Source organism: Bubalus bubalis, chromosome 12, assembly GCF_019923935.1.
Source record: "Bubalus bubalis isolate 160015118507 breed Murrah chromosome 12, NDDB_SH_1, whole genome shotgun sequence".
In the NCBI taxonomy this organism is placed as follows: Eukaryota; Metazoa; Chordata; class Mammalia; order Artiodactyla; family Bovidae; genus Bubalus; species Bubalus bubalis.
Genome location: NC_059168.1, coordinates 92,315,369 through 92,340,104, shown reverse-complemented (window position 1 = coordinate 92,340,104; position 24,736 = coordinate 92,315,369). Strand labels below are relative to the sequence as shown.

General features: G+C 42.2%; 1 protein-coding gene across 2 annotated transcripts in view; it reads left to right on the top strand.

Moving 5' to 3' along the window:
* Window positions 1-24,736, top strand: part of TTLL11 (tubulin tyrosine ligase like 11) — a 262,147-nt gene that overhangs the window by 45,870 nt on the left and 191,541 nt on the right. For both annotated transcript variants that reach the window (XM_044926309.2, XM_025261621.3), the window contains exons 2-3: window positions 7,465-7,561; window positions 15,938-16,071. In XM_044926309.2, the coding sequence (XP_044782244.1) occupies window positions 7,465-7,561; window positions 15,938-16,071 (231 nt within the window). The remainder of the gene's footprint in view (window positions 1-7,464; window positions 7,562-15,937; window positions 16,072-24,736) is intronic.

Genomic DNA, 24,736 nt, shown 5'->3' with positions numbered 1-24,736 from the left:
AAGTGAAGAGGTACTCAAAAGCCTCTTGATGAAAGTGAAAGTGGAGAGTGAAAAAGTTGGCTTAAAGCTCAACATTCAGAAAATGAAGATCATGGCATCCGGTCACATCACTTCATGGGAAATAGATGGGGAAACAGTGTCAGACTTTATTTTTCTGGGCTCCAAAATCACTGCAGATGGTGACTGCAGCCATGAAATTAAAAGACGCTTACTCCTTGGAAGGAAAGTTACGACCAACCTAGATAGCATATTCAAAAGCAGAGATATTACTTTGCCAACAAAGGTCCGTCTAGTCAAGGCTATGGTTTTTCCTGTGGTCATGTATGGATGTGAGAGTTGGACTGTGAAGAAGGCTGAGCACCCAAGAATTGATGCTTTTGAACTGTGGTGTTGGAGAAGACTCTTGAGACTGCAAGGAGTCTTGAGACCCTTGAGACCCTTGGACTGCAAGGAGATCCAACCAGTCCATTCTAAAGGAGATCAGCCCTGGGATTTCTTTGGAAGGAATGATGCTAAAGCTGAAACTCCAGTACTTTGGCCACCTCATGCGAAGAGTTGACTCATTGGAAAAGACCCTGATGCTGGGAGGGATTGGGGGCAGGAGGAGAAGGGGACAACAGAGGATGAGATGGCTGGATGGCATCGCTGACTCGATGGACGTGAGTCTGAGTGAACTCCGGGAGTTGGTGATGGACAGGGAGGCCTGGCGTGCTGCTATTCATGGGGCTGCAAAGAATCGGACATGACTGAGTGACTGGTATGATCTGATCTGAGTGACTAACACTTTCAAAACCACTTTATCCCCATGGACTGTGTGCCCCAGGAAGGCAGACATGTTCCCTTGTGTCTTTGGCATCTGAGACACTTTGTGCCACTAAGTAGGTGCATAACACTTAATGGGTAAAACAATTAATGATGAACTCAGATTTGTATTGTTCTGTGGTGCCTAAAGGTGTTTTCGTTTCCATTATCTTGTTTGGTCCCTGTAGGTACCTGGTGGTTTTCTCTTCTGGGTCTCCCAAGGACACAGAACAGAGGTCCTGGTTGCTTAAGCTCTTATAGTTGGTAAGTGAACAGAGACAAGTCTAGGATTCTCAGGCTTTCTGACCCCTCACATCCAGTGCTTTTTCCAAAAGGGTTTGAAGAAGAGAAAAGGGAAGATAATTCCCAGGTAACCTGGAGGATGGTGATGAACTTGAGAAAAATGGGGAGTGGGGAGTCTGAGAAGCACTTGTCAGTTTTCAGTTGCCTGTGACAGTCCACGCAGTGTTCCAGGCTCCAGAGGGTCCTAGTAGAGCTATGAATGGCCCCTTAGCCTGGGGGGAGGTGGTGATGGGGCGTAAGCGGACAGTTTTGTTGTCATTTTACTGTAAAATATACATAACATAAAACTGACCATCCTAAGCATCTTTAAGTGTACAGTACAGTGGTGTTAAATACATTCACGGAGTTGTTCATTCATCACTACCAACCATCTCCAGGACCCTTTCCATCTTCCCCAGTTGAAACTCTGTACACACTGAGCAATAACTCCCCATTTTCCCCTCCCCCCAGCTCATGGAATGGGCTTCCCTGGTGGCTCAGTGATACAGAATCTGCCTGCAGTGCAGGAGACTCAGGTTCAATCTCTGGGTCAGTTAGATCCCCTGGAGAAGGAAATGGCATTCCAGTATTCTTGCCTGGAGAATCCCATGGACAGAGGAGCCTGGTGGGCTACACTCCATGGGGTTCCCAAAAAAGCTGGACATGACTTAGTGACTAAACAACGACAAAGCTCCTGGAAACGACCATTCTGTTTTCTGTGGCTCTGAATTTGACTGCTCTAGCTACCTCACTACCCACTCCAGTGTTCTTGCCTGGAGAATCCCAGGGACGGGGGAGCCTGGTGGGCTGCCATCTATGGGGTCGCACAGAGTCAGACACGACTGAAGTGACTCAGCAGCAGCAGCAGCTACCTCACTATCCTAAAGAAAATCAACCCTGAATATTCATTGGAAGGACTGATGCTGAAGCTGAAGCTCCAATACTTTAGCCACCTGATGCGAAGAACCAACTCATTAGAAAAGACCCTGATGCTGGGAAAGATGGAAAGCAGGAGGAGAAGGGGACAACAGAGGATGAGATGGCTGGATGGCATCACTGACTCAGTGGATGTGAGTTTGAGCAAACTCCTGGAGATGGTGAAGGACAGGGAGACCTGGCATGCTGCAGTCTATGGGGTTGCACAGAGCAGGACATGACTGAGCTCCTGAACAACAACAAGCTACCTCACAAAAGTGGAGTCAAGCAGTGTTGGTCCTTTTGTGTTTGGCTTGCTTGACAGTGTGATGTCTTCAGGGTTCATCCATGTTGTAGCAAGTGTCAAAACTTCATTCTTTCTTTTTTTTTTAAAACTTCATTCTTTCTTAAGGCTGAGTGATATCACAGCATGCCTGTATTCCACATAGTGCTTATCCACTGATAGATAGTCAGTGGACACTTGGGCTGTTTCTACTTTCTGATTGTTTGAATAACCTTGCTATCACATTTGCTGTACCAATATCTGTTTGAGTCCCTGATTTCAATCCTTTTTGGGTATATATTCAGAAGAGAAATTGCTGAATCATGTGGTAATTTTTGTTTCCCCAGTCGTTTTTTACATTCCCACTGTGCAAGGGTTTCAATTCCTCTACATCCTCATCAACACTTATTTCCTTTGTATTATTATTTTTATAATAGTCTTCCTAATGGGTGTCAAGTGGTTTTGATTTGCATTTTCCTAATAATTAGTGATGTTGAGCATCTTTTCATGTGCTTATTTGCCATCTGTACATCTTCTCTTGAATAGACATAGAGAAATGTCTGTTCAAGTCCTTTGCCCATTTTTTAAATTGGGTTGTTTGTGTTGAGTTGTAGGAGTCTTTAAAAATATATTCTAAATATTAATCCCTTATCAGATTTATGATTTTCAAATATTTTCTCCCATTCCATGGGCTGCCCTTTTATTCTGTTGACAGTGTCCTTTGATGCAAAAGTTTTAATTTTGATGAAGTTGAGGCTTCCCTGATGGCTCAGACAGTAAAGAATCTTCCTGCAATGCTGGAGAGCTGGGTTCAATCCCTGGGTTGGGAAGATCCCCTGGAGGAGGAAATGGCAACCCACTCCAGTATTCTTGCCTGGAGAATCCCATGGACAGAGGAACCTGGCGGTCTACAGTCCATGGGATTGCAGAGTTGGACATGACTGAGTGATTAACATTTCTTTTCACTTTGTTTATTTTTTCTTTTGTTGCCTATGCTTTTAGTATCATGTCTAAGAAATCATTCCCAAGTCCAATGTCATGAAACTTATCGCCTCTATTATCTTCTATGAGTTTCATTTCTTTTGTTCTTATGATTAGGTCTTTGATTCACTTTGAGTTAATTTTTATCTATGGTGTAAGGTAAGGGTCCAACTTCACCTTTTTGTATGTAGATATCCGACCTTCCCAACACCAATTCTTGAAAAGACTTTCCTTCTGCAAATGAATAGACTAGTCATCTTTGTCGAAAATCATTTGACTGTATATGGGAGGGTTTTTTCCTGGGTTCTCTGTCTTATTCCATTGGTCTATACGCCTGTCTTTATGCTAGTACCCCACTGTTTTAAATTTATTTTTAATTTCGAGATGTTCTAGGTTCACAGCAAAACTGAGCAGAAAGGATGGAGATTTCCCATATAATCACTGCCCTCACGTATACACTATCAAAATCCCACACCAAAGCAATAGGTTTGTTAAAATCAATGAACCTTTGTTGCAGATCATTATCACCCGGAGTCCGTAGTTTATATCAATGTTCACTTTTGGTGATGTACATTCTGTGGCTTTAGACAAAGATATGGTGGCGTGAATTCACCGTTATGGTATGAGAGAGTGTAGTTTCATGTGCCCTAAAAATCTTCTGTGCTTTGCCTATTCATCCCTCCCAAGACTAGCCCCTGGCAACCACTGATCCCTTTACTGTCTCCGTAGTTGTGCCTTTTCCAGAAAGTCAGATAACTGGAATCATACCGTATGTAGCCTTTTCAGATGGGCTTCTTTTGCTTAATAATATGCATTTAAGGGTCCTCCATGTCTTTTCATGGCTCAATAGCTCATTTCTTTTTAGCACTGAAGAAAACTCCATTGCCTGGCTGTACCATGGCTTATTTATCCACTCACTCACTGAAGGACATCTTGGTTGTTTCCAGGCCTCAGCAATTACAAATTAAGCTGCTATAAACATTTACATGGAGGGCTTTTTTGTGGACATAAGTTTTTAATTAATTTGAATAATACCGAGGAACATAATTGCTGGATCATCTGATAAGAGTATGTTTAGGTTTGTAAGAAATTTCCAAACTGTCTTCCAAAGTGGCTGTACCATTTTGCATTCCCATCAGCAGTGGCTGAGTGTTCCTGTTGCTTCTCACCCCCTTCAGCACTTGGTGTTGTTCATGTTTTGGGTTTTGGGCATTTTAAGGAGTGCAGTGGTATCTCATTATTGTTTTATGCATTGTTTTGATTACTATAGCTTTGTTATAAGTTTTGGCATCAGAAAGTGTGATACCTCCAAAATTGTTTTGGCTATTTGGGATTCCTTGATATTTCATGTGAATTTTAAGAAGGATATTTCTATTTCTGCAAAAAAAAAAAGTCACTGGAATTTTGGTTGGGATTTCATTGAATCTGAGGATCATTTTGAGTAGTGTTGACATTTTAATAATATGAAGCCTTCTCATCCTTGAACATGGGATATCTTTCCACTTATCTGTGTCTGCCATTTCTTTTGGCAACATTTTGTAATTTTTAGTGTGCAAGTCTTTGTCTCCTTGGTTAATACCTAATTATTTTATTCTTTTTGATGCTGTTGTAAATTGAATTGTTTTCTTAATTTTCTTTTTGGATGTTCATGGTCAGTATATAGAAAAACAACTGATTCTTTTGTGTATTGATTTTGTATCTAGTAACTTTGTTGAGTTCATTTATTGTGTGTGTGTGTATGTAATCTTTAGGATTTTCTATATATAAGATCATATCATCTGAAAACAGATAATTTTACTTCTTCCTTTCCAATTTGGATGTCTCATTTCTTTTTCTTGCCTATTGCTCTGGTTAGAACTTCCAATACCATGTTGAATAGAAAGTGGCAAAAGTGAGTCTCCTTGTCTCCTTCCTGATATCAGAAGAAAAGCTTTCAGTTTCACCATTGAGCTTGATGTTAGCTGTTTAAGCGGGTTTTCAAAGGATCTTAAAAAGACATGGGATTATGAGATGCTGGTTTGGTGGTTTAGTTGCTAAGTTGTGTTGGACTCTTGCAACCTCATGGACTGTAGCCCACCAGGCTCCTCTGTACACGAGATTCTCCAGGCAAGAATACTGGAGTGGTTTGCTATTTTCTTCTCCAGGGGATCTTCCAGACCCAGGGATTGAACCCAGGTCTCCTGCACTACAGGCAGATTCTTTACCAACTGAGCTACCAGGGAAGCCTGAGAGACGAGATGCTGGGACCTACTTAATATCATGTTTCTCTGTTTTCTCAGCACTGAGCAAAGTGCCTGGCACATAGGTTATTGAATAAATTGATTTAGAAAGACAGTTTCTCAAAACTGAATGAGTTAGGGGCTCTCTGAATGAAAGGTTAACTTAGAAATCATGAAAGTGTCAAGGATTGAAAGGCGATCCTAAGGGTGATAAGGATTCCTAGGTTATCCACTGAGGGTTTCAATTACTTGCAACCAGAAAATCCCTTGCTAAGACCTTAAAGAGCCTTGTGTATTGATCAGGTGTCGATCCCACAGCGTGGGCAGCAAAGCCACTTGGATCCTAGTAAATGTTGCTTGGATAGTATGCTTTATAGAGGAACCTCCTCATAAAGTTATTTTTCCCTCTTCTATATTAGTACTTAACAGCTGGAAGACAATAACATATGTTGTATCTCCTTGTATTTATGACTGCCGAATTAATAACTTCAATCCACTGGATACAAAGAAAATGAGTGAAGTGCTATAAATTATAGATGGAAGTTGTTAATGCTAATAGAGTGTGTAACATATGCCTCACTTTGGCACAGTTTTGAGACAATGTGCATGATGTAAAGGGCTTGAGTCTGTTTGCCTTCATTTTAATTTGGAATCATTGGGAAGCTTTGAGTCACTGCCATTTCATTGGTAACACCATGTTCTTTCATTGGAACTTCACCCTCTTAGCTTGGAGCGGATAAAAATTCTGATTAACTATAGTCTTAGGATGGGAAAATTGGATGCTTTTACTTAATATGCTGATATTTCTCTTCATTTGGACTTCGAACAAGTAGGTTCTAAATATGAACTAACATGTCCTCGCTCTTTTCCCTAAAGGAGAGTCGAGTGATGCATTTAAAAAATACACTGTGTAAATGCAGAGCTTGTTGATAGCTGGGAAAGGAAATAAGATGTAGAAAGAGCAGGCCCTTTGGTCTTAGCAAGGGATTTTCTGGTTGCAAGTAACTGAAACCCTCTAGCTTGCGCAAAGGGGATGCATTCTAAGGGTATGAGACTGCCTCACAGGATCCGAGGACAGAAGGGACAGTGGGGCTCAGAAGGGCCTGGGCCCAGGGTCTAGAAGCCCTGGGAACTGAGGTCACTCGGTCTGTGTCGCCAGGGCCACATGGCCTCGTCTCTGCTTTTCTCTTTGCACCTGCTTCTTTCTCCTCTCTTAATAGACTGGCTGCCTTTGCTTCTCTGTGCACATGGCCAAGCACAGCTGCCCGGCTCTGGCGTTTGATCCCTTTCAGTTCAAGGGCCGGCAGAGGCTGCTGGGCATCTCTGATTTCCATATTCCTGGAAGAGAGAATCTGGTTATCTCATCATGAGTCAGAGGACTATTCCTGGTTTGTTCATTTATTCATTCAAAAAGTCTTTGTTGAATGCCAGGAACAGTTTTAGGCTCCCGGGAATACATCCTGCCCTTGGGGACTGTGTATGTGTGTGTGTGTTGAGAAACACAGAGAGAGAGAGGTTGTGAGAACTTGTTTTAGGGGCACCAGTTTGCACATTGCAGTTTTAAGAGAAAGAGAAGTATGGTTTAGAATTCAGATAGACCTGGATTCAGATCCACCTGTTACCAGCTCTGTGCAGCCTTGGACATGTTACCTTACCTCTCTCATCCCCGATTTTCTCATCAGTGAAATGGGTATCATCCTTTCTAGAATGGTTATGGGGATTCTAATGAATGGGTGCCTATAAAATCACTTGTAGAGTGCCAGCCATGCTGAATCAGAACCCTGCCTCTCAGTGGTCATGACCCTGAGAAAGTTACTTAGCCTGACTGAATTTGTTCCCTCCCCTGTAACACAGGAAACAATGTCAGCAATGTCACAAGCCTGTTACAAGCATTCAATCACGTGATGTGTGCCAGGGCGCGGGAATCAGTACAGAAGAGACACTCAGGGCGGTAGTTAATCACATTTCCCCTCTTTCTTCCAGTTCCCATTTGGCCGACGCTTGCCTTGTGACATCTACTGGCACGGAGTTTCATTTCACGACAATGACATATTCTCCGGTCAAGTGAACAAGTTTCCAGGTATCTACTGTTATTGCTGGCATTTAAAAATGTATCTAGGACTGAGTCTCAGGGTACACTCTTGGACAAAAATATGCCAGTGTTTTGAGATCAAACCGGAGGGCTCTTAATTGGGAATGGCTGCCACCGTGCTGTGATCTTGGGAGGGAAGATGATCAGGACTTAACCCACCAAGGGCTTAAAGACTGGAAGTTCCAAAATGTGAAGAGATTGGTTCTTCTGGTCTAATTCCACTGGTGGAAGAACATGACTTTCACTTTGGGGTTTTTGATATAATATGGGTGTGTCATGAAGGGATGATATTTTCAAAATGAAAAAAACTCACCATAGTTTCTGGAACATTTCAATGACTCAGTGAATGTGGACTCTGAATGCCTCTATGTGTGTGGCTTTCCCTAGGAGATCATGAGCTCCTGGGAGGGGCCATGACTCCCGCACCTCTGTAGATTCCTGTGGCTCCTGCAGCCCTTCCGGACACACCTGAGGTGCTCTGTAACTGCTTTCTCACTGACTGACTGAAACTCAGAGGCAGCCCCAGTTTTATGCTCATCGCAGGGAACGAGAAAGCCTGACATTAAAGCAATAAAATGAACCATTTCCCCAACAGAGTTAGTCTAACATTAATAAAAGCTTCATGTTGCACTAAAATAAGTAAACAAACCATTGAAATTTCTAATTAATTTGCAGGAGACAGGGGTACTAAAATTCCGGGACTTTGTCCCAGAAATGGGATTCACAGTTGCCATTTCCTTTAAGTGCCATGTTTGGAGGTGCTGTTTTAAAATCGAAATGCAGCATCTCCATCCTGGGAACAGGAGGTCTGGACAGCCTCTGTCTTCATACCCTGAGGGCATTATCTAGTGAGCCGATTATCTAGTGAGACTGCATGGGAGACTTGGTGCCAGATAGGTGCCGCAGCCGACACTCGAGGAGACCTCCCCATTCCGTCCCCAGCCACCCTATCGTATAACTTTTCCCTTTCCTTTTAGTCTCTACCACCTTCTTCTGCCCTGATTACTATTCATTATTTCCATTGGTTAAGTGAAGAGGAGGGGTTAAGGTGAGTGGGAGTGTGTAAGGAGAAATGAACATTTGGTTAATCAGGGTATGATTTCAGTGAAAGAGGTGCCACTCATTTTCAGAAATTTTTACATAAGACACAAACCATTTAGAATACGATAACAGATACATTTTTAAAAGAACAGGAACTTGACTGGCAGTCCAGTGATTAAGATTTTGCCTTCTAATGCAAGGCATGCAAGTTAGATCCCTGGTTGAGGAGCTAAGATTCTCACATGCCTCACAGCCAAAAAAACCAAAACATAAAAACATAAGTAATACTGTAACAAATTCAATAAAGATTTTAAAAATGGTTCATATTTTAAAAAGAGAGAGAGCGAGAACATCACCCAAATCCCATTCCTCATTGAACGAAACCATGAGGTGAATATTTCTATTTATTGTTGTTTAGTTGGTAAATCATGTCCGACTCTTTTCTATATTTATTTCCTCCCAAACCTTAATCATGTTTGTGTATCATTTTTACATAGTTGCCTGACTATAAGATGTTTGCTCTAGTGTTTCATTTATGCTTATTTTTAAGAGGAGAATCAACTGATCTTTTTCTTTGGCAGTCCGTGCCACATCGTTAAGAAAATACTTCTCAGAAAACCCAATATCCATACATCATACAGTGGCAAGTTATACTATATCCACTAGGGGGGGTTTTCAACTAAGCCAACAGACTATCATAGGCCCCTTGGCTCAGATTCACTTGGAAGGACACAGGACAGGAAGCACAACTTGCCAGCCAGTCAATGTCATGCGTTTCTTTTTAGTTGAGCCTTTACAAGGGTTCCAGAGCTAAGTCTTTGGCTCCTCCAGGGAAAGCTCAGGTGCAAGGAGACACGATCCACGTTGGTGGCTGTGGATCGGCCTTGACTCAGAAACCCTGTAGGAGCCAATAGCGCACGCGGCTCCTCCATAGTATAGCTTCCAAGGTCCCCGCCAAGGTCATGCTAAGTTACAAGATTCATTACACTCAGGAAAGCCCAGAGCTATGGCTCCTGACAAGGTATTTATGTGAGATGCCAGTAAATGATCATTTTAACCATATGCTCTGTTGTCTAGTCACAGAGCTAACTTTCCCCCTTTATTGGTTTCCTGGGGAACAGAGCTAGAAAATTAACTCAAGATCAGGTAAGTTCTTGGAGGAGGCAGGGTTTTGTCTGAGGACGAGGAGAACTCTTGCAGCCAGGGTTCTTGCATGGTTTTAATGGGATAGCTATTATTTTCTCTGTCTGGCTGCTCATAAAAGATGACTTTTGGGGGACTTCCCTGGTGGTCCAGTGGAAGAATCCTTCCAATTTGGGGGATAAAAGTTCGATCCCTGGTTGGGGAACTAAGATCCCACATGCCATGGGGTAACTAAGCCTGTGCAGTCTAGAGCCCATGTCGCACAAGAGAGAAGCCCATGAGCTGCGATAAAGAGGCTACATGCTGCACCCGATGCAGCCAAATAAAATAAATAAATAGATAAATATCTTCTTGGAAAAAAAGATGACATTTTAATGCCACTAACAGGACTTACTGTGATATTGGGAGAGCAAAGTTTGGAAGAAAGAAACTCTTTGAATGAGGGCAGAGTTCCCAAGACATGAATCATCAAATGAGCTTCATTGACATTTTGCCCATTTTCTCTTGTTTCATCTGATGGCTGAGAGCAGGAAGGAAGGAGTCGCTATAGCTTGACCTTTGGGATGCAGGTAGGAATACAGGAAAAATTACCTTCAGAGGACTAGTTTCATTAAAGGTGATATAAGAACATTCATTCTAAAGAAGAACGTTCGCCCCATCTCATATTCCAAGTGCCAGTGATAGAAACATACAATTATCCTCTTTACTAACACCAGCTGCTGCTGCTGCTAAGTCGCTTCAGTTGTGTCCGACTCTGTGAGACCCCATAGACGGAAGCCAACCAGGCTCCCCCGTCCCTGGGATTCTCCAGGCAAGAACACTTATTAGCTTTAATGACAAAGAAGGCTCTGGAACCTCTAGGCAGCAGACCAGAGCTGCCACACCCTCTGCCCTGTGAAAGACAACATGCTTAGCGACGATTCCAGAACTGTGCTCGGGTTGGTGTCCACACTTACCTTCCGTCTCTGATACATCCCATTATTCCAAAGCTGCATTTCATATGCATCATATATTACTTAGAGCAAGTTCCAGAGGACGTGCCAGGCAAGGATAAGCACTGCACATGCTGAATAAACTGAAAACTTTTGGATAAACATATGGAAGTAATTTATTTTGTTCATGTCAGCATGTTAGATTTTAGCCACTTTTCTATGGGCAATTTCCTTCAAGATATGTTATTATATCTTAACTGATGAATTAAAACTTTCCCTAAAAATAATCTGATTTAGATAGGTCTTTAAGAAAGCCCAGAACTGTCAATTCTCAACTTTACGAACAACGGGTTTTGTTTTCTCTTTTGCTGAGTTGCCGGCTCTGGAATATATGACAGCATGTGGCAGGTGGCGCTTGAGAGCCCACCATGAGGAGGGGACTTTGTCAGAGAAGGAGGGGGCCCCAGGGAGGGATCTCTGGGGGCAGCCATCTGCTAATCTCTGGTCTGGGCTAGGGATATAAAGATGAGGAGAAAAGCACTTAAAGAGAGAAGTTAAATACAAGATAAGCACTATGCCAGAGGAAGCTTGGGGTGCTGTGAGAATAAGGAGCAAGAGCACGTGACCTGACCCAGATTTGCCTGGGGGGAAGGTGGGGCAAGAGATCCTGGAGAAGAGGATTGCAAGTGTGAACTGAGCCTCCAGGGCTGGATGGGCCTGACCCCCACGCTAGACAAGGGCACAGAGGTGGTGCAGAGGTGTAGAGTGATTTGCACGTTGCAATGGCACCCCACTCCAGTACTCTTGCCTGGAAAATCCCATGGACGGAGGAGCCTGGTAGGCTGCAGTCCATGGGGTTGCTAGGAGTCGGACACGACTGAGCGGCTTCACTTTCACTTTTCACTTTCATGCATTGGAGAAGGAAATGGCAACCCACTCCAGTATTCTTGCCTCTGGAGAATCCCAGGGATGGGGGAGCCTGGTGGGCTGCGGTCTATGGGGTTGCACAGAGTCAGACATGACTGAAGTGACTTAGCAGCATGCAGTGAAAGGCAAGCGGCCTGTGGTCATTAGAAAGGGTCGTGTGTGATGGGACAGTGGGGAGGTGAGAGGCAGGGACCAAGGTCACAGGGAGTCACTGAGAAATGTCCAAGCTAGAGAGTGACACGGGCTGGTGTGCAGTTGGAAAGATATTCCAGAGGGGATGCACTGGAGGTGGAGGTGGAGGAGTTGGGATGTAGAGAGGCTGAGAGAGGAAACAGCTAAGAGGCTACTGTATTTTTCAGAATCTGAAAGTATTGTTTCCTGCTTGATGGTTATTATGTGTTTTTGCCAAGAATTATTGTTATAAGCGATACTTGGATTGAGTAGTACTCCCAACATAGCTCACATTATGTTCTGTTTTTAATTTGGGTTAACTAGGTCTGTGTAGACAGGCGGGAGGATCAGACTGTTACACTTCTGTGTAACTCCAGTGGGCTGAGACCCCCCCACCTTCCACCTCTACCGCCCCAGGCTGTGAGACTGCAGTGAGGCAGACAGCAAAACCCAGGCTCAGAAGCAATGGCAGGAGGCAAGCTTTTGGAAGAGAAGCTCTAGCCTGAGTGAGGGGTATTTCCCACCCATTAGGGGAACGACCACAACAAGGACATCTAAGAACAGACCTTCCTGAGAAGCCCAGGTAGACAGTCAGCCTCAAGAGAACCTGTTAGGACAGCAGGAGCCCAGACCCTGGGCTCAAGCCACAGGAGGACTCCAGCCCTTGCAGCGGAGGCTTAGGGGCAACATGGGAGGAGGAACATGGGAGACATTGGGCAAAGGCATTGCTGAGGCAGCCACTTAGGCACCAGGAGCCAAGAACAGGTGACCAACATTTAAGGACAAGCAATGGCACCTCAGAGAAATAGCTAAAATCCTCCTTATCTGGCCCTCCCTGGTGGTACAATGGTTAAGAATCCGCCTGCCAATGCAGGGGACACGGGTTCTATTCCTGGTTTGGGAAGATTCCACATGCCTTGAGCAACTAAACCAGTGCACCACAACTCTTGAAGCCCATGCACCTAGAACCCATGCTCCACAAGAGAAGTTCCTGTAATGAGAAGCCCAGGGACCACAACCAACAGTAGCCCCCACTTGCCACAACTAGAGAAAGCCCGTGAGCAGCAACAAAGACCCAGCACAACCAAAATGAATGAATAAATAAATCAATTAATTAAAAAATATCCTCCTTATCTAGCTGGAGTACAAAGGAAGGGTCACAGTGTTAGCAAAGGGGAGCTGGTGGTGGGACCCAGAGCTTCTACCTCAGGCCAGAAGGGGTCCCAGAGCCTCGGGCAGGGGTCACAGATAGGGGTCAGGTATTACAGCAACTTAGAGAAGGGAGGCAGAGTCTGCAGTCAGCAGGGTTTGGCAATGACCTGTCTCTGTACATGTTTACTCTGGGAACGTACGCTCTGGCCCAGCTAGAAACCCAGCTACTCTTATCAGCATCTTTATGAGCGATGGCACAGCCCACATCTGACTTTAAGCTGCGGCCCCAGGTAGGGCTAGCTAGGAGCTTCCTCCTGGGGCCTAGCGGGGGCTCAAAAATACTGTCCCAAAGCACTGGGTAGGAACTGGGTAGCAGCTTAGAGATGGGGGAGGACCAAAGGTGTCAGCGGTAACTGGATTGAGGGAGGTCTATACTGCTGCCTTCTGGAGACAGGCATTCAGGCAGGGTTAGGGGTGAGCTGTCTAGCCTGTGGGTCAGAAGCATCTGGGAAGAGTAGCCATGGCTTGTCGGGATGGCTTCTTAAGTTGGCTGTTGTTTGTAGAGAACTACCTGGAGACAGATCCAAGTGTAAACTCAGAAAACGGATCTGTTAGCCGGTGTGGGGGACAAGCGATCCACATGACAGAAGGAGCCATCACAGATTTCAAATGAGTGTTTGTTCGATTTCCTGGACACTGATTTCCATAGAACTTCTCTGGAGCATTTGAACCACACTCTTGTACTCACAGCATTCCTATCTGTGTTGTGCGAGTCCTTCCACAGGCCAAGGGATTTCTGCAAGCAAACATTCCCTGCTGTCACATGGCCATTAAAATGGGGAAAACACCCCGGCACTATTTGGCCCATCATGTATTTGCTGTAAGATGCTATATTATAGGGAGCTTCCCAGGTGGGGAACCCACCTGCCAGTGCAGGAGACGTAAGAGACATGGGTTTGATACCTGGGTCGGGAAGATCTGGTGGATCAGGGCACTGCAACCCACTCCAGTACTCTTGCCTGGGGAATCCCACGGACTGAGGAGCCTGGTGGGCTACAGTCCATGGGGTCGCAAAGAGTTGGACACGACTGAGCAACTTCACTTGTCACTTCATTATGAAGGTTTTTAGTTTAATACTAAAACTAAAACTTGAAATTCAACTAAGAAATCTCCAAAGAAGTTGGAATTTTGTGTACTTTATGTTCAGCTCCCATGTTTATAACTCAAAACTTCTAATTTTGTGGGGGAATAAAAGGAAATAGCTCTAATTTCCTGAACTCGTACCAATTTCTTAGAAGTTCCCAAAGTGTCCTCAGTGTTTTCTCTAATATCAGAGAATCCATGTTAGGACACAGTTTATTAGTACCTTTAAAGCTCCTTTGCTGCTGCTGCTGCTGCTAAGTCACATCAGTCGTGTCCGACTCTGTGCGACCCCATAGACGGCAGCCCACTGGGCTCCTCCGTCCCTGGGATTTTCCAGACAAGAGTACTGGAGTGGGGTGCCATTGCCTTCTCCGTAAAGCTCCTTTATTTCTTACTTAATCCTTCCCTGCTAAGTCACGTCAGTCGTGTCCGACTCTGTGCGACCCCATAGACAGCAGCCCGCCAGGCTTCTGTCTCTGGGATTCTCCAGGCAAGAACACTGGAGTGGGTTGCCATTTCCCTCTCCAGTGCATGAAAGTGAAAAGTGAAAGTGAAGTCGCTCAGTCGTGTCTGACTCTTCGAGACCCCATGGATTGTAGCCTACTAGGCTCCTCTGTCCATGGGATTTCCCAGGCAAGAGTACTGGAGTGGGTTACCATTGCCTTCTCCAATCCTTCCCTAGCTCCTTCTAAACAAGAAGTAAGAACCTGACATCTTCAAGCTGTGATCTTTTAGATTTTTATGGCTCTTTTTAATATGCTGGGGGAAGCAAGAAGTAGATTATTAAAACCTTCATCTCAAACACCCTTGGCTTCTTAAACATGGGAGTTTAGAGAAACCTCATGCATTCTGACTTTGCCCATTGGAATGTGGTAATTTGAATATGCCAAGCTGACGTGGAACTTTGTACTTTCTAGTAAAAATTACTTTGCTGGCAAATTTCAAGTCATTAATGGAATTGTGTAACCTCTTTTGGGGTGAAGGCCATTTTTAGTGTCCTTTATTCTTTTTTGAGCAGTGATATTTGCCTTAGGAAGTAAGCATGCTAAAGTTTAATTTTTACCTATTTGCCTAAAATTTGCTAAGATATATACTAAGTTCCTTTTCTTGTCAGCATTTCTAAAGATGTTACAAGGAAAAAAATATACCAATCTTTGAAAATGTTTTATAAGTGAGACTTTTCTATTCCCTCTGGGCAAATTAATGAGATCTGATCAATGTCAGTGTCAGTACTTAAATAACTGAAGAACTCCTACGGTTTCCATTTTTTCCCCTTAAATTATACTGTAATATCCTCTCTACTTCCTGTCCTGATTTCGAGGAGACAGATTTTCTGCTGAAAGGTGTATATATTTTTCTACTTTATGCCTTTAATACTCATGAAAGATTAAAACAAAGCAACTTAATTAAGCTTCTCATAATGTAGCCAGAGTCCACTAGATAATATTCTCCAGGGTATAAGATGGAAAGAATCCCAGAGGTATGTGTGGTGGCCCAAAATTAAAGAGGATATTAAGTTTTAAGTGCAAGATATAAATTCTTCTCTTTATTCATTATCTAGGGGACTGACAAAGAATGGAATAATAAACTAGGTGGAAACTCATTCCTTCAAATTGATGCTTCATTTTTACAAGAAGAAGAAAAAGATCTGTCTATTCCCTCAAGTTTTTCATTAATTTGGCAGGTCTTTCCAAACCATGAATCACCGCTGCGGAGAACTACTCATACTTTTTTTAAAAATCTCTTCTGAAAACGTGAATGTGTCGGGTGGGTGGTTTTAAAAGTCCCCAGTAATGGCTGTTTTATAGCTAGTGGCCCACTGTTGTTGAAACCCCACAACTTCTCTTCTCCCCAGGCATGACGGAGATGGTGCGGAAAATTACACTGAGCAGAGCCGTGAGAATCATGCAGAATCTCTTTCCAGAGGAGTACAACTTCTACCCTCGCTCATGGATTCTGCCTGACGAGTTCCAGCTCTTTGTGGCTCAGGTAGGTAGCACCCCATCCCCGTGACCCGTGAATTCTATGACGGCTGCAACCGGATCCTGGGTCACGTGTGCTGGGAGCTGGGGCAAGGAGTCCCTAGGAAGCTCAGACTGGCCCGGGGTGTGTCTTAACAGGACATAGCAGATATTGCAGCGATCAGGGCAGCTTGCAGAAATGAACAGATGGGATGACAGGTAAACTGAGGAAGTGGGTCCTGACACCAGGAGACAGGCCTGAGGATGGTTATCAGGAGCTAAATCATGGAATCAGGGCATTAGAGGAGCCAGGGAGACACAGCGGAAGCAGGCGGCTGAGCCCACAAGCGGACTGGGGCCGTTAGGGTGAATCCCAAAGGTGTGGTCTCCCCGGCATCTCGTGGTGTGAAACATGGACGGTCAGGCTCTGTTTCAAGGCCAGTGAGTAGGTCTGACCAATGGAGGGGCAAACCTTTTAAGTGTCCTGTTTTGAACTTGTTCCAGAATCAATTTTCCAGTGACCCATTCCATATCCAAACACTTAAAAAAAGAAAACTTGAAATGGTAATTTTGTAAAAGCAGCTTTCTCTGGAATGGTGGTTATATGGGTTTGTAGACATTTCTTAAAATTCTTCAAATTATTAACTTAAAATGGGAGCAGTTGTTGTATGCAAATTACAGTTAATTAAAAAAATAAATTTTGGCTGGTTCCTATCCTTACCCCTCAACTTCCCACTTCTGTTGATCTGCTCAGACAATTGTCAGTATGTGGAATACCTTTCTGTCCCATTTCTACAACTCATTAAGTATTCTGCAAGGCTGAGTGTAAATGAAATACCAACTATGTCTTCAAAACCAGATAAGTGAGAGGAGCATCGCTGTCATCCCCAGAAGTCCCTCTGTGCCTTTTTTCCGTCAGTCCCCACAACCCCTAGTCCAGGTGACTGCTGATCTGCATTCTCATTATAGATTAGTATTGCCTGTTCAAGAAATTTATATAAATGGGATCACACAGTATGTACTCTTTTTTTTTTTTGAGAATTATGGTTTTGAGATTCATGCATGTTTGTTGAATCAGTAGTTAGTATTTTTTTATTGCTGAATAGAGTTACATGATGAATATACCCCAACTTGTTTATCTACTCACCAATGGATGTTCATCTGGGTTTTTTCCAGTTTTGAGATATTATAAATAAAGCTGCCATGACTAATCATGTACAAGTCATTTTCTGGATCTAGGTTTTCATTTCCCATGGGTAAAACCTAAGAGTGGAATTGCGGGATCATATGGCATGTGTGTGTTTAACTTTGTGAGAAATCGCAAAATCGTTTTCCAAAGTGGCTGGACCACTCTACACTTTCTCCAGCAGTGCGTGAATTCCATTTGTTCTGCGTCATTGCCAGTACTTGGTATAGTTAGTCTTTTGAGTTTTATACACTCAGGTATAATTGTATAATTATATTAATACAATTGTATAATTGTATCTCTTTATGGTTTTAATTTACACCTCCCCTTTGCACTGTGCTTTTGGGCCATGTGAATATCTTCCTTGGTTAGGTGCGTATTCAAACTTCTAGTTTTTTTAGCATTTTATTTTTAAGTTGTAGGTTCTTTCTATACACCTCTTTCATATATGTATTGTGATGTGTATTAATATATTGTGACTATTTTCTCACACTTGGCTTTTCAGTCTTAACCTTGAATTTTCACTTTTTAATTCTATCTTTGGAAGAGCAAATATTTTTAATTTTTAAAATTAATTTGTTTTTAATTGGGGGATAATTACTTTACAATATTGTATTGGTTTCTGCCAAACATCAACACGAATCAGCCATAGGTATACATATGTCCAGGTTTCCCAGGTGGCTTAGTGGTAAAGAACCCACCTGCCAATGCAGGAGATGCAGGAGTTGTGGGTTCAATCCCTGGGTGGAGAAGATCCCCTGGAGGAGGAAATGGCAACCCACTCCAATATCCTTGCCTGGAGAGTCGCATGGACTGAGGAGCCTGGCAGGCTGCAGTCCATGCGGTCACGAGGAGTCAGGCATGACTGAGCACACGTGCGGTTGCATATGTCCCCTCCCTCTTGAACCTCCCTCCCAACTCCCACTCCATTCCGTCCCTCTTGGTTGTCCCAGAGCACCAGGCTTGAGCTCCCTGTTTTTAATTTTTATAACATTGACCGTATCAGTTCTTTTCTTTCATAGTTTGTGCTTCTTGTGTGATGCCTAAGACGCTTTAAAGGTTGTGAAAACTTTGTTTTGTTTTTTCTAGAAGCTTTATACTTTTAGTCTTACATTTACGCCTGTGATCCATTTCAAGTTAGCTTTTATGTGCAGCATGAGATTAAAATTGAAGTTTGCTTTTCCCATATGGATATTCAGTTGCTTAATCATTCTTTGCTGAAAGGATTTTCATTTTCCACGTTGAATTACCTTGGCATCTTTGTAATGTTATGACCTTCTCAATACAGTCTGTCAGCAGACACAGGATGTCAAGATGTCTTAATTCTGGTGATGTTAATTTTGATCACTCAGTTAAGGTAGTATCTACTAAGTTTCTCTCCTGTACAGATACAATTTTTCCTTTGTAATCATTAAATATCTTGTGGGGAGATATTTTGAGACTGTGCAGATAGCCTATTTGTCTCATACTTTAAAAACAGAAACAACAGCCCTAATTAAGGTACAGTTAAGCTGAAAATATTTAAAGTGTGCAGTTTGATATGTTTTGATATATGTAAAAATGTGTAAAACCATCATCACAACCAAGCTAATGAACATATCCATCACCCCAAACTGTTTTGTCATGTTCCACTGTAATCCTTTTGTTCTTCTCCTCCCTGCTCTCTATCTCCCATCGCGAGGCAACCGTGGATGTGTTTTCAGTCACGATTAGTTTGTACTTTCTAGAATTTTCTGTAAATGGAATCATACAGAGATACTTTTCTGTATGTGTTTTGGGGGTGGGAGAGTCCGGCTTTTTTTCACTCAACCTAATTATTTTGAGATTCATCATGTTGTAGTTTCATCAGTAATTAATTCCTTATTAGTGAAAGTGTTAGGCCCTCAGTCCTGTCTGACTCTTTGCAACCCCATGAATGGTAGCCCACCAGGCTCCTCTATCCATGGAATTCTCCAGGCAATAATACTGGAGTGGGTAGCCATTTCCTCCTCCAGGAGGTCTTCCTGACCCAGGGATCAAACCTGACTCTCCTGCAATGCAGGCAGATTCTTTACCATCTGAGCCAGCAGGGAAGCCCTCCTGTTAGTAAAGAGTATTCTATTAAATGTATTTACCACAGTTTGTTTATACCTTCAATTGCTGCTGAATATTTTTATTGATTCCAGGTTTTGGATGTTACAGAATGTTACAAATAAATATTCTATGAACATTCCTGTATAAGTGTTTGTGTAGACATATGTTCTAATTTCTTTTGAATAAAAGGTTAGAAATAGAATGTCTGGATCACAGAGTAGGTGTCCATTTAATTTTAAAGAAATTACCAATTGTTTTCCAAAGAAGGTTGTGCCATTTTGTATTCCCAAGAGCAACATATGATAATTCTAATTCTTCCACATCCTTGCAAACACTTGGTAATAGTCATTCTTTTTAATTTCAGCCATCCTGACAGGTGTGCAGTGGTTTCTCATTAGTTCTAATTTGTATTTCCCTAATTATTAATGATTCTGTGCATCTGTTTGTGTGCTTATTTGTCATCCAAATGTATACTTTGATGAAATATCTATTCACATCTTTCACTCATTTTAAGAACTGAGTTATTTTTGCTATTGCATTTTGAAAGTTCTTTGCATATTTTGAACACATGTATTTATCAGCTATACCAATTACAAATATTTTCTCTTGGTTTGTTCCTTGTCTTTTCATCCTTGTAACAGTATCTTTTGAAAAGCGAGTTCTAAAATCTGATGAATCAATTGATTGACTTTTTCCTTTATGGATCATACTTTTGGTGTCATGTCAGGTAGCAGGAATCTCTACCTAACCCAAGTTCACAAAGATATTCTCGTATGTTTCTGTCTCCAAGTTTGTAGTTTTAAGTTTAGGTCTATGATTTGTTTTGAGTTAGTTTTTTTTAATATGATGTGAGATATGGGTTCGCTTTTTTCTAACATGAGATATCCAACAGCTTCAGAAACATTTGATGAGAATGCTAAACTTTCCCCCCCATTGCTTTTGCACTCACGTTGAAAATAGTTGCTCAAGTATGTGTGGGTGTATTTCTGAATTCTCTATTCTATTCTATCAATGTGCGTGTCGATCTTTAAGCCAATACCTCACTGTCAAACAAAGATGTTGCTGAAAAGAAAAAATAAAACAACAGACCAATATTCCTCATGAATATAGATTCAGACATACCAAACGAAATTTCAATAAGTCAAAGCCAATCATATATAAGAAGGATAATATGTCATGACGAAGTAGAGTTTGCCTTAGGAATGCATGCTTTGTTTAACATTTTAAAATCAAATTCTTTAACAGACATAGGCTATTCATATTATCTACTCTTGAATAAGCATTGACAGTTTGTATCTTTCAAGGAATTTGTCCTTTTTTTCCCTGTTTTCGCTTTTATTGTCATAAAGTCATCATAATATTACCTTTTATCCTTTTACTATCTGCAGAATTTTTACTGATGTCAGTTTTCTAATTCCTAACATTTGTAATCTATGTTCTTTTTTTTTTTTTCTCATCAGTATGGGTAGAAATCTATCGGTTTTATTTACTTCCTTTGTTAGCTTTGTAGTTTTAATTCTTTTTTTTTTTTTGGTGGTTCCTTTAGGATTTATGGTATGTATCTTTAACTTATGACAATCTATTTTTTAAATGCTACTATGTCATTTTACTTATAGTATGAGAACAATACTATGCTCCCATCTTCCCGTTCCTGGCTTTTATGCTTTAATGTCATATATTTTACTTTTATATACATATATTATAGACCCAACAATAAATTATTATTATTTTTGTTTAAACAATCTATTTTATTTTAGAGAAATTTAAATAACAACAAGAAAAAAAATCATATATGTACTCATATGGTTACCATTTCCAGTGGTTTTTATTCCTTTATGTTCAGTTCAGTTCAGTTCAGTCGCTCTGTAGTGTCCAACTCTTTGTGACCCCATGGACAGAAGCACACCAGGCCTCCCTGTCCATTGCCAACTCCCGGAGTTTACTCAAATTCATGTCCATTGAGTTGGTGATGCCATCCAACCATCTCATCCTCTGTCATCCCCTTCTCCTCCTGCCTTCAATTTTTCCCAGCATCAGGGTCTGTTCAAATGAGTCAGTTCTTCACATCAGGTGGCCAAAGTAGCGGAGTTTGTAGATTCACATTTCTGTTTGTATAATTCTTCTTTAGTCTAAAGAGTTTCCCTTAGTACTTTTTGTGTTAAGGAATCTTTTGGTGATGAATCCTTACAATGTTAAAGTTTATTTTGCTTTTGACTTTGAAAGATTTTCTCTAGGTATAGAATTCTTGGTTGACATTTTTTTCTTTCAGTGCTTTTAGTATATTACTCTGTCTTCTTGCTTGTATTGCTTCTGACAAGAACTCTTTTTTTCATTTTTATCTTTAATCTTCTGTATATAATGTGTCCTTTTTATCCTGTTTTCATTGGTTTTTCTCTGCATTATGACTCATATTTCCTTGCCTCTTTTTGTGCCTGATAACTTTTAGCTGGATGCCAGATGTGGTGAACCTTACTTTATTGGGATGTTGAATATTTTTGTATTCTCATAAATATTCTTGAACTTTGTTGTGGGATCCAATTAAGTTGCATGGAAATAGGTTTGGAGTCTTGTTTTCAAAGTCTGCTAGGCAGGACTGGAATAGTGCTCCATCTCAGGCTAGTTATTCCTTACCACTGAGGCAAGAATCCTATGTGGACTCCACTCAGTACTCTGTGCATCATGGTGTTTTCCAGTCTGTTAGGTAAAAACAGACACTATTGCAGATTCTGTGTGGTTCCAGGCACTGTTGCCTCAAATCCTCTTCCCTCGGCCTCAGGTGGTCTCCACCCTTGCAGGCACTGATCTGTACTCAGCTAAATATACAAGGGAGACCCTCAGTGGACCCCCAGATCTCCGTGGATCTCTCTTTATGCAAAAGTCTCTCTAGTACTCTTCCCTGAGAACTCTGGCTGCCTTAATTTCCCTGACTCATAGTTTTATTTCCTCAACTCAGATTGTCCACTGGACTCCACTGGAGTTCTCTCTCTCTCTCTCTGTGCTACAGCTCAGAATCTCTCACAAGATAATAAATGGAGACAATCATGTCGTTTGATGCCTGTCTCTCAGGAATCACTGTTCTTTGTTGCTTGGTGTCCCAGTGCCTTGAAAATCACTGTTTAATGTATTTTCTCCATTTTTTTGGTTGTTTCAGGTGGGAGAAGCTAAAGGTGCTTAGAAGAGGATTGTTGTCTAATATAAGGAAGGATTTCTTTGTCTTCTAAAATAGCACAGATTTAGAATCTGCTGAATCAGGGTCTGGCACAGGCAGAGTAAGACTATAACCGCCTCCCGCCCCCACCCCACCCCCCGCCAATTGCTGTTTACTGCAAAGCCCTGGCCCTGGGGTCACTTACTCCTTACACGGTCCCAGGCAAGTCCCTCCTCTTTTCAGTCCCATTTCTCCATCTGCTGCTGTGTGGGGAAGTGCCTCTATAACTTCAGAATGATGATGGCATTCAATGAATATTTGATGATGAAATGCTTTTTTGGTTGCAAACCTGATAAAACTCCTAGCATTCTTATTTTAATATCTCATTTGTTTTAACACAAAGTAATGTATTCATATTAAGAATTCAAATAATATAAGATATATAAATTAAAAGTGGAAAAATGTCCCTACCCTCAGAAATTACTGGATATGTAGTGTGTAACCTTCCAGCTTTTCCTATGTATAAACATACACTGTAACACTCACAGCCTTGTTTCTTTAACACACGGGATTATTCTCTTCTCTAGTCCGCCTTTTCCCCACTGAATATGTTTGAGGCATCTTCCCATGTCCCTATTACGTAGTATTCCATTGTACAAATACACCTTAACTTTTAAAAGCATTCCCCTGTTGATGACTATGATGCAGTTCTAATATTTTTTGGTTCAACCCGAGGGAAACACCCTCCTATGGGTATTTTTAGACACCTGCACCAGCATTTCCTTCAAGTAGAAATCTCAAAAAAAAAAAAAAGAAATCTCAACATGGTATTGCTGTGTTAAAGGGTATGTACACTTACATTTGGGGCTTCCCAGGTGGCTCTATGGTCAAGGACCCGGCTACCAATGCAGGAGACCTATGTTCAATCCCTTGGTCAGGAAGATCCCCTGGAGGAGGGCATGGCAACCCACTCAGTATTCTTGCCTGGAGAATCCCATGGACAGAGGAGCCTGGCGGGCTACAATCTACAGGGTCACAGAGAGTGGGACATGACTGAAGTGACTTAGCATGCATGCACGCACACTTACATTTGTGACATGTAGAGTCAAACATGAGGCTTACTTAACTGCACACTTAACTGTGAGGGTACACAGTGTCTTCCCAGCGCCTAGGAAGTGAGTCCTGAGAGGTGTGAGTGTGTGTGGGGTGTTGCTTTGGAATTCCTGCCAACAACAGGAAGAGGTATGAGTAGTTGTAAAGCCTTCTAAAACCTGGCAATTTGTGGGTATTTTATTTCTCCCACTAATTAGGATTAAATTAACTTTGTTCAAGAGGGAGGGGAGATCCACACCTCCCCCTGCCCAGCCCCGCCCTGCAATCCATTTGCAAAAGTGGTACCCAAATACCATCAGCAGGCGGCAGTAGACAGAAGAAAGTAGGATTCTCAGTGGAAATTTTTGGGACGTCTAGAGGAGGATGCTGGCTTTCTTTCCAATTTGCGCAGATGGCCAATAAAAAAAAAATCCTTGGAGTTTATTTTGCATATGGTCTTCCATCTGGGTATTTGAGAAAAGTACAGTTTTGTTATCACAACAGCATTTATTATGGCAAAGGAGTTTGCATTTTGTCGCAGAAGAATTTTTCAGCAAATCAAGCCCCCAAACCTGTTCAATAATGTTTTGCAGTTTCTTGGAGGGAGCCAGAGAATATGGGGTCCTTCCATTTTCCTCTCTGGCTCCATCCTCAGTTAGTTTTTATTGATTCAGCTCCTTGAGGCCGAATGAAATGCATTCTTTGCAAAAAAATCCCCCAGAGAACAATGTTCTCCGCTGGGTTTAGGAACTCTGAAAATGTGGAGTTGTAAGTGGGTCAGAGTCAAGGCAGAAAGAAAACCTGCAATGTGGAGCTTATATTCCTTGTCCTGATTCCACGCTTATCAAAGAACCTTCTGGCGAGTTGATGACTTGAATCATTTCCCTTCATACACACGAGATGCTGATATGGCTGACTTTGGGTGACCTGATGGTTTACCCAGAGGATGAAGCTTGAACTCCTGCACCTGCCATGTAGAGCCCCTCCCACCTCTGCAGCCTTAGCTCGCACCATTTCTGACCTCTTCCCCGGTCTCCTCTGTATTCGACTTTAAAACAAAAATGACTTGTTTATTTTTGGCTGCGCTGGGTCTTTGTGGCTGCACACAGGCTTTCTCTAGATGCGGTGAGCAGCGGCTACTCTCTAGTTGTGGTGTGTGGGCTTCTCATTGAGGTGGCTTCTCTTGTTGCAGAG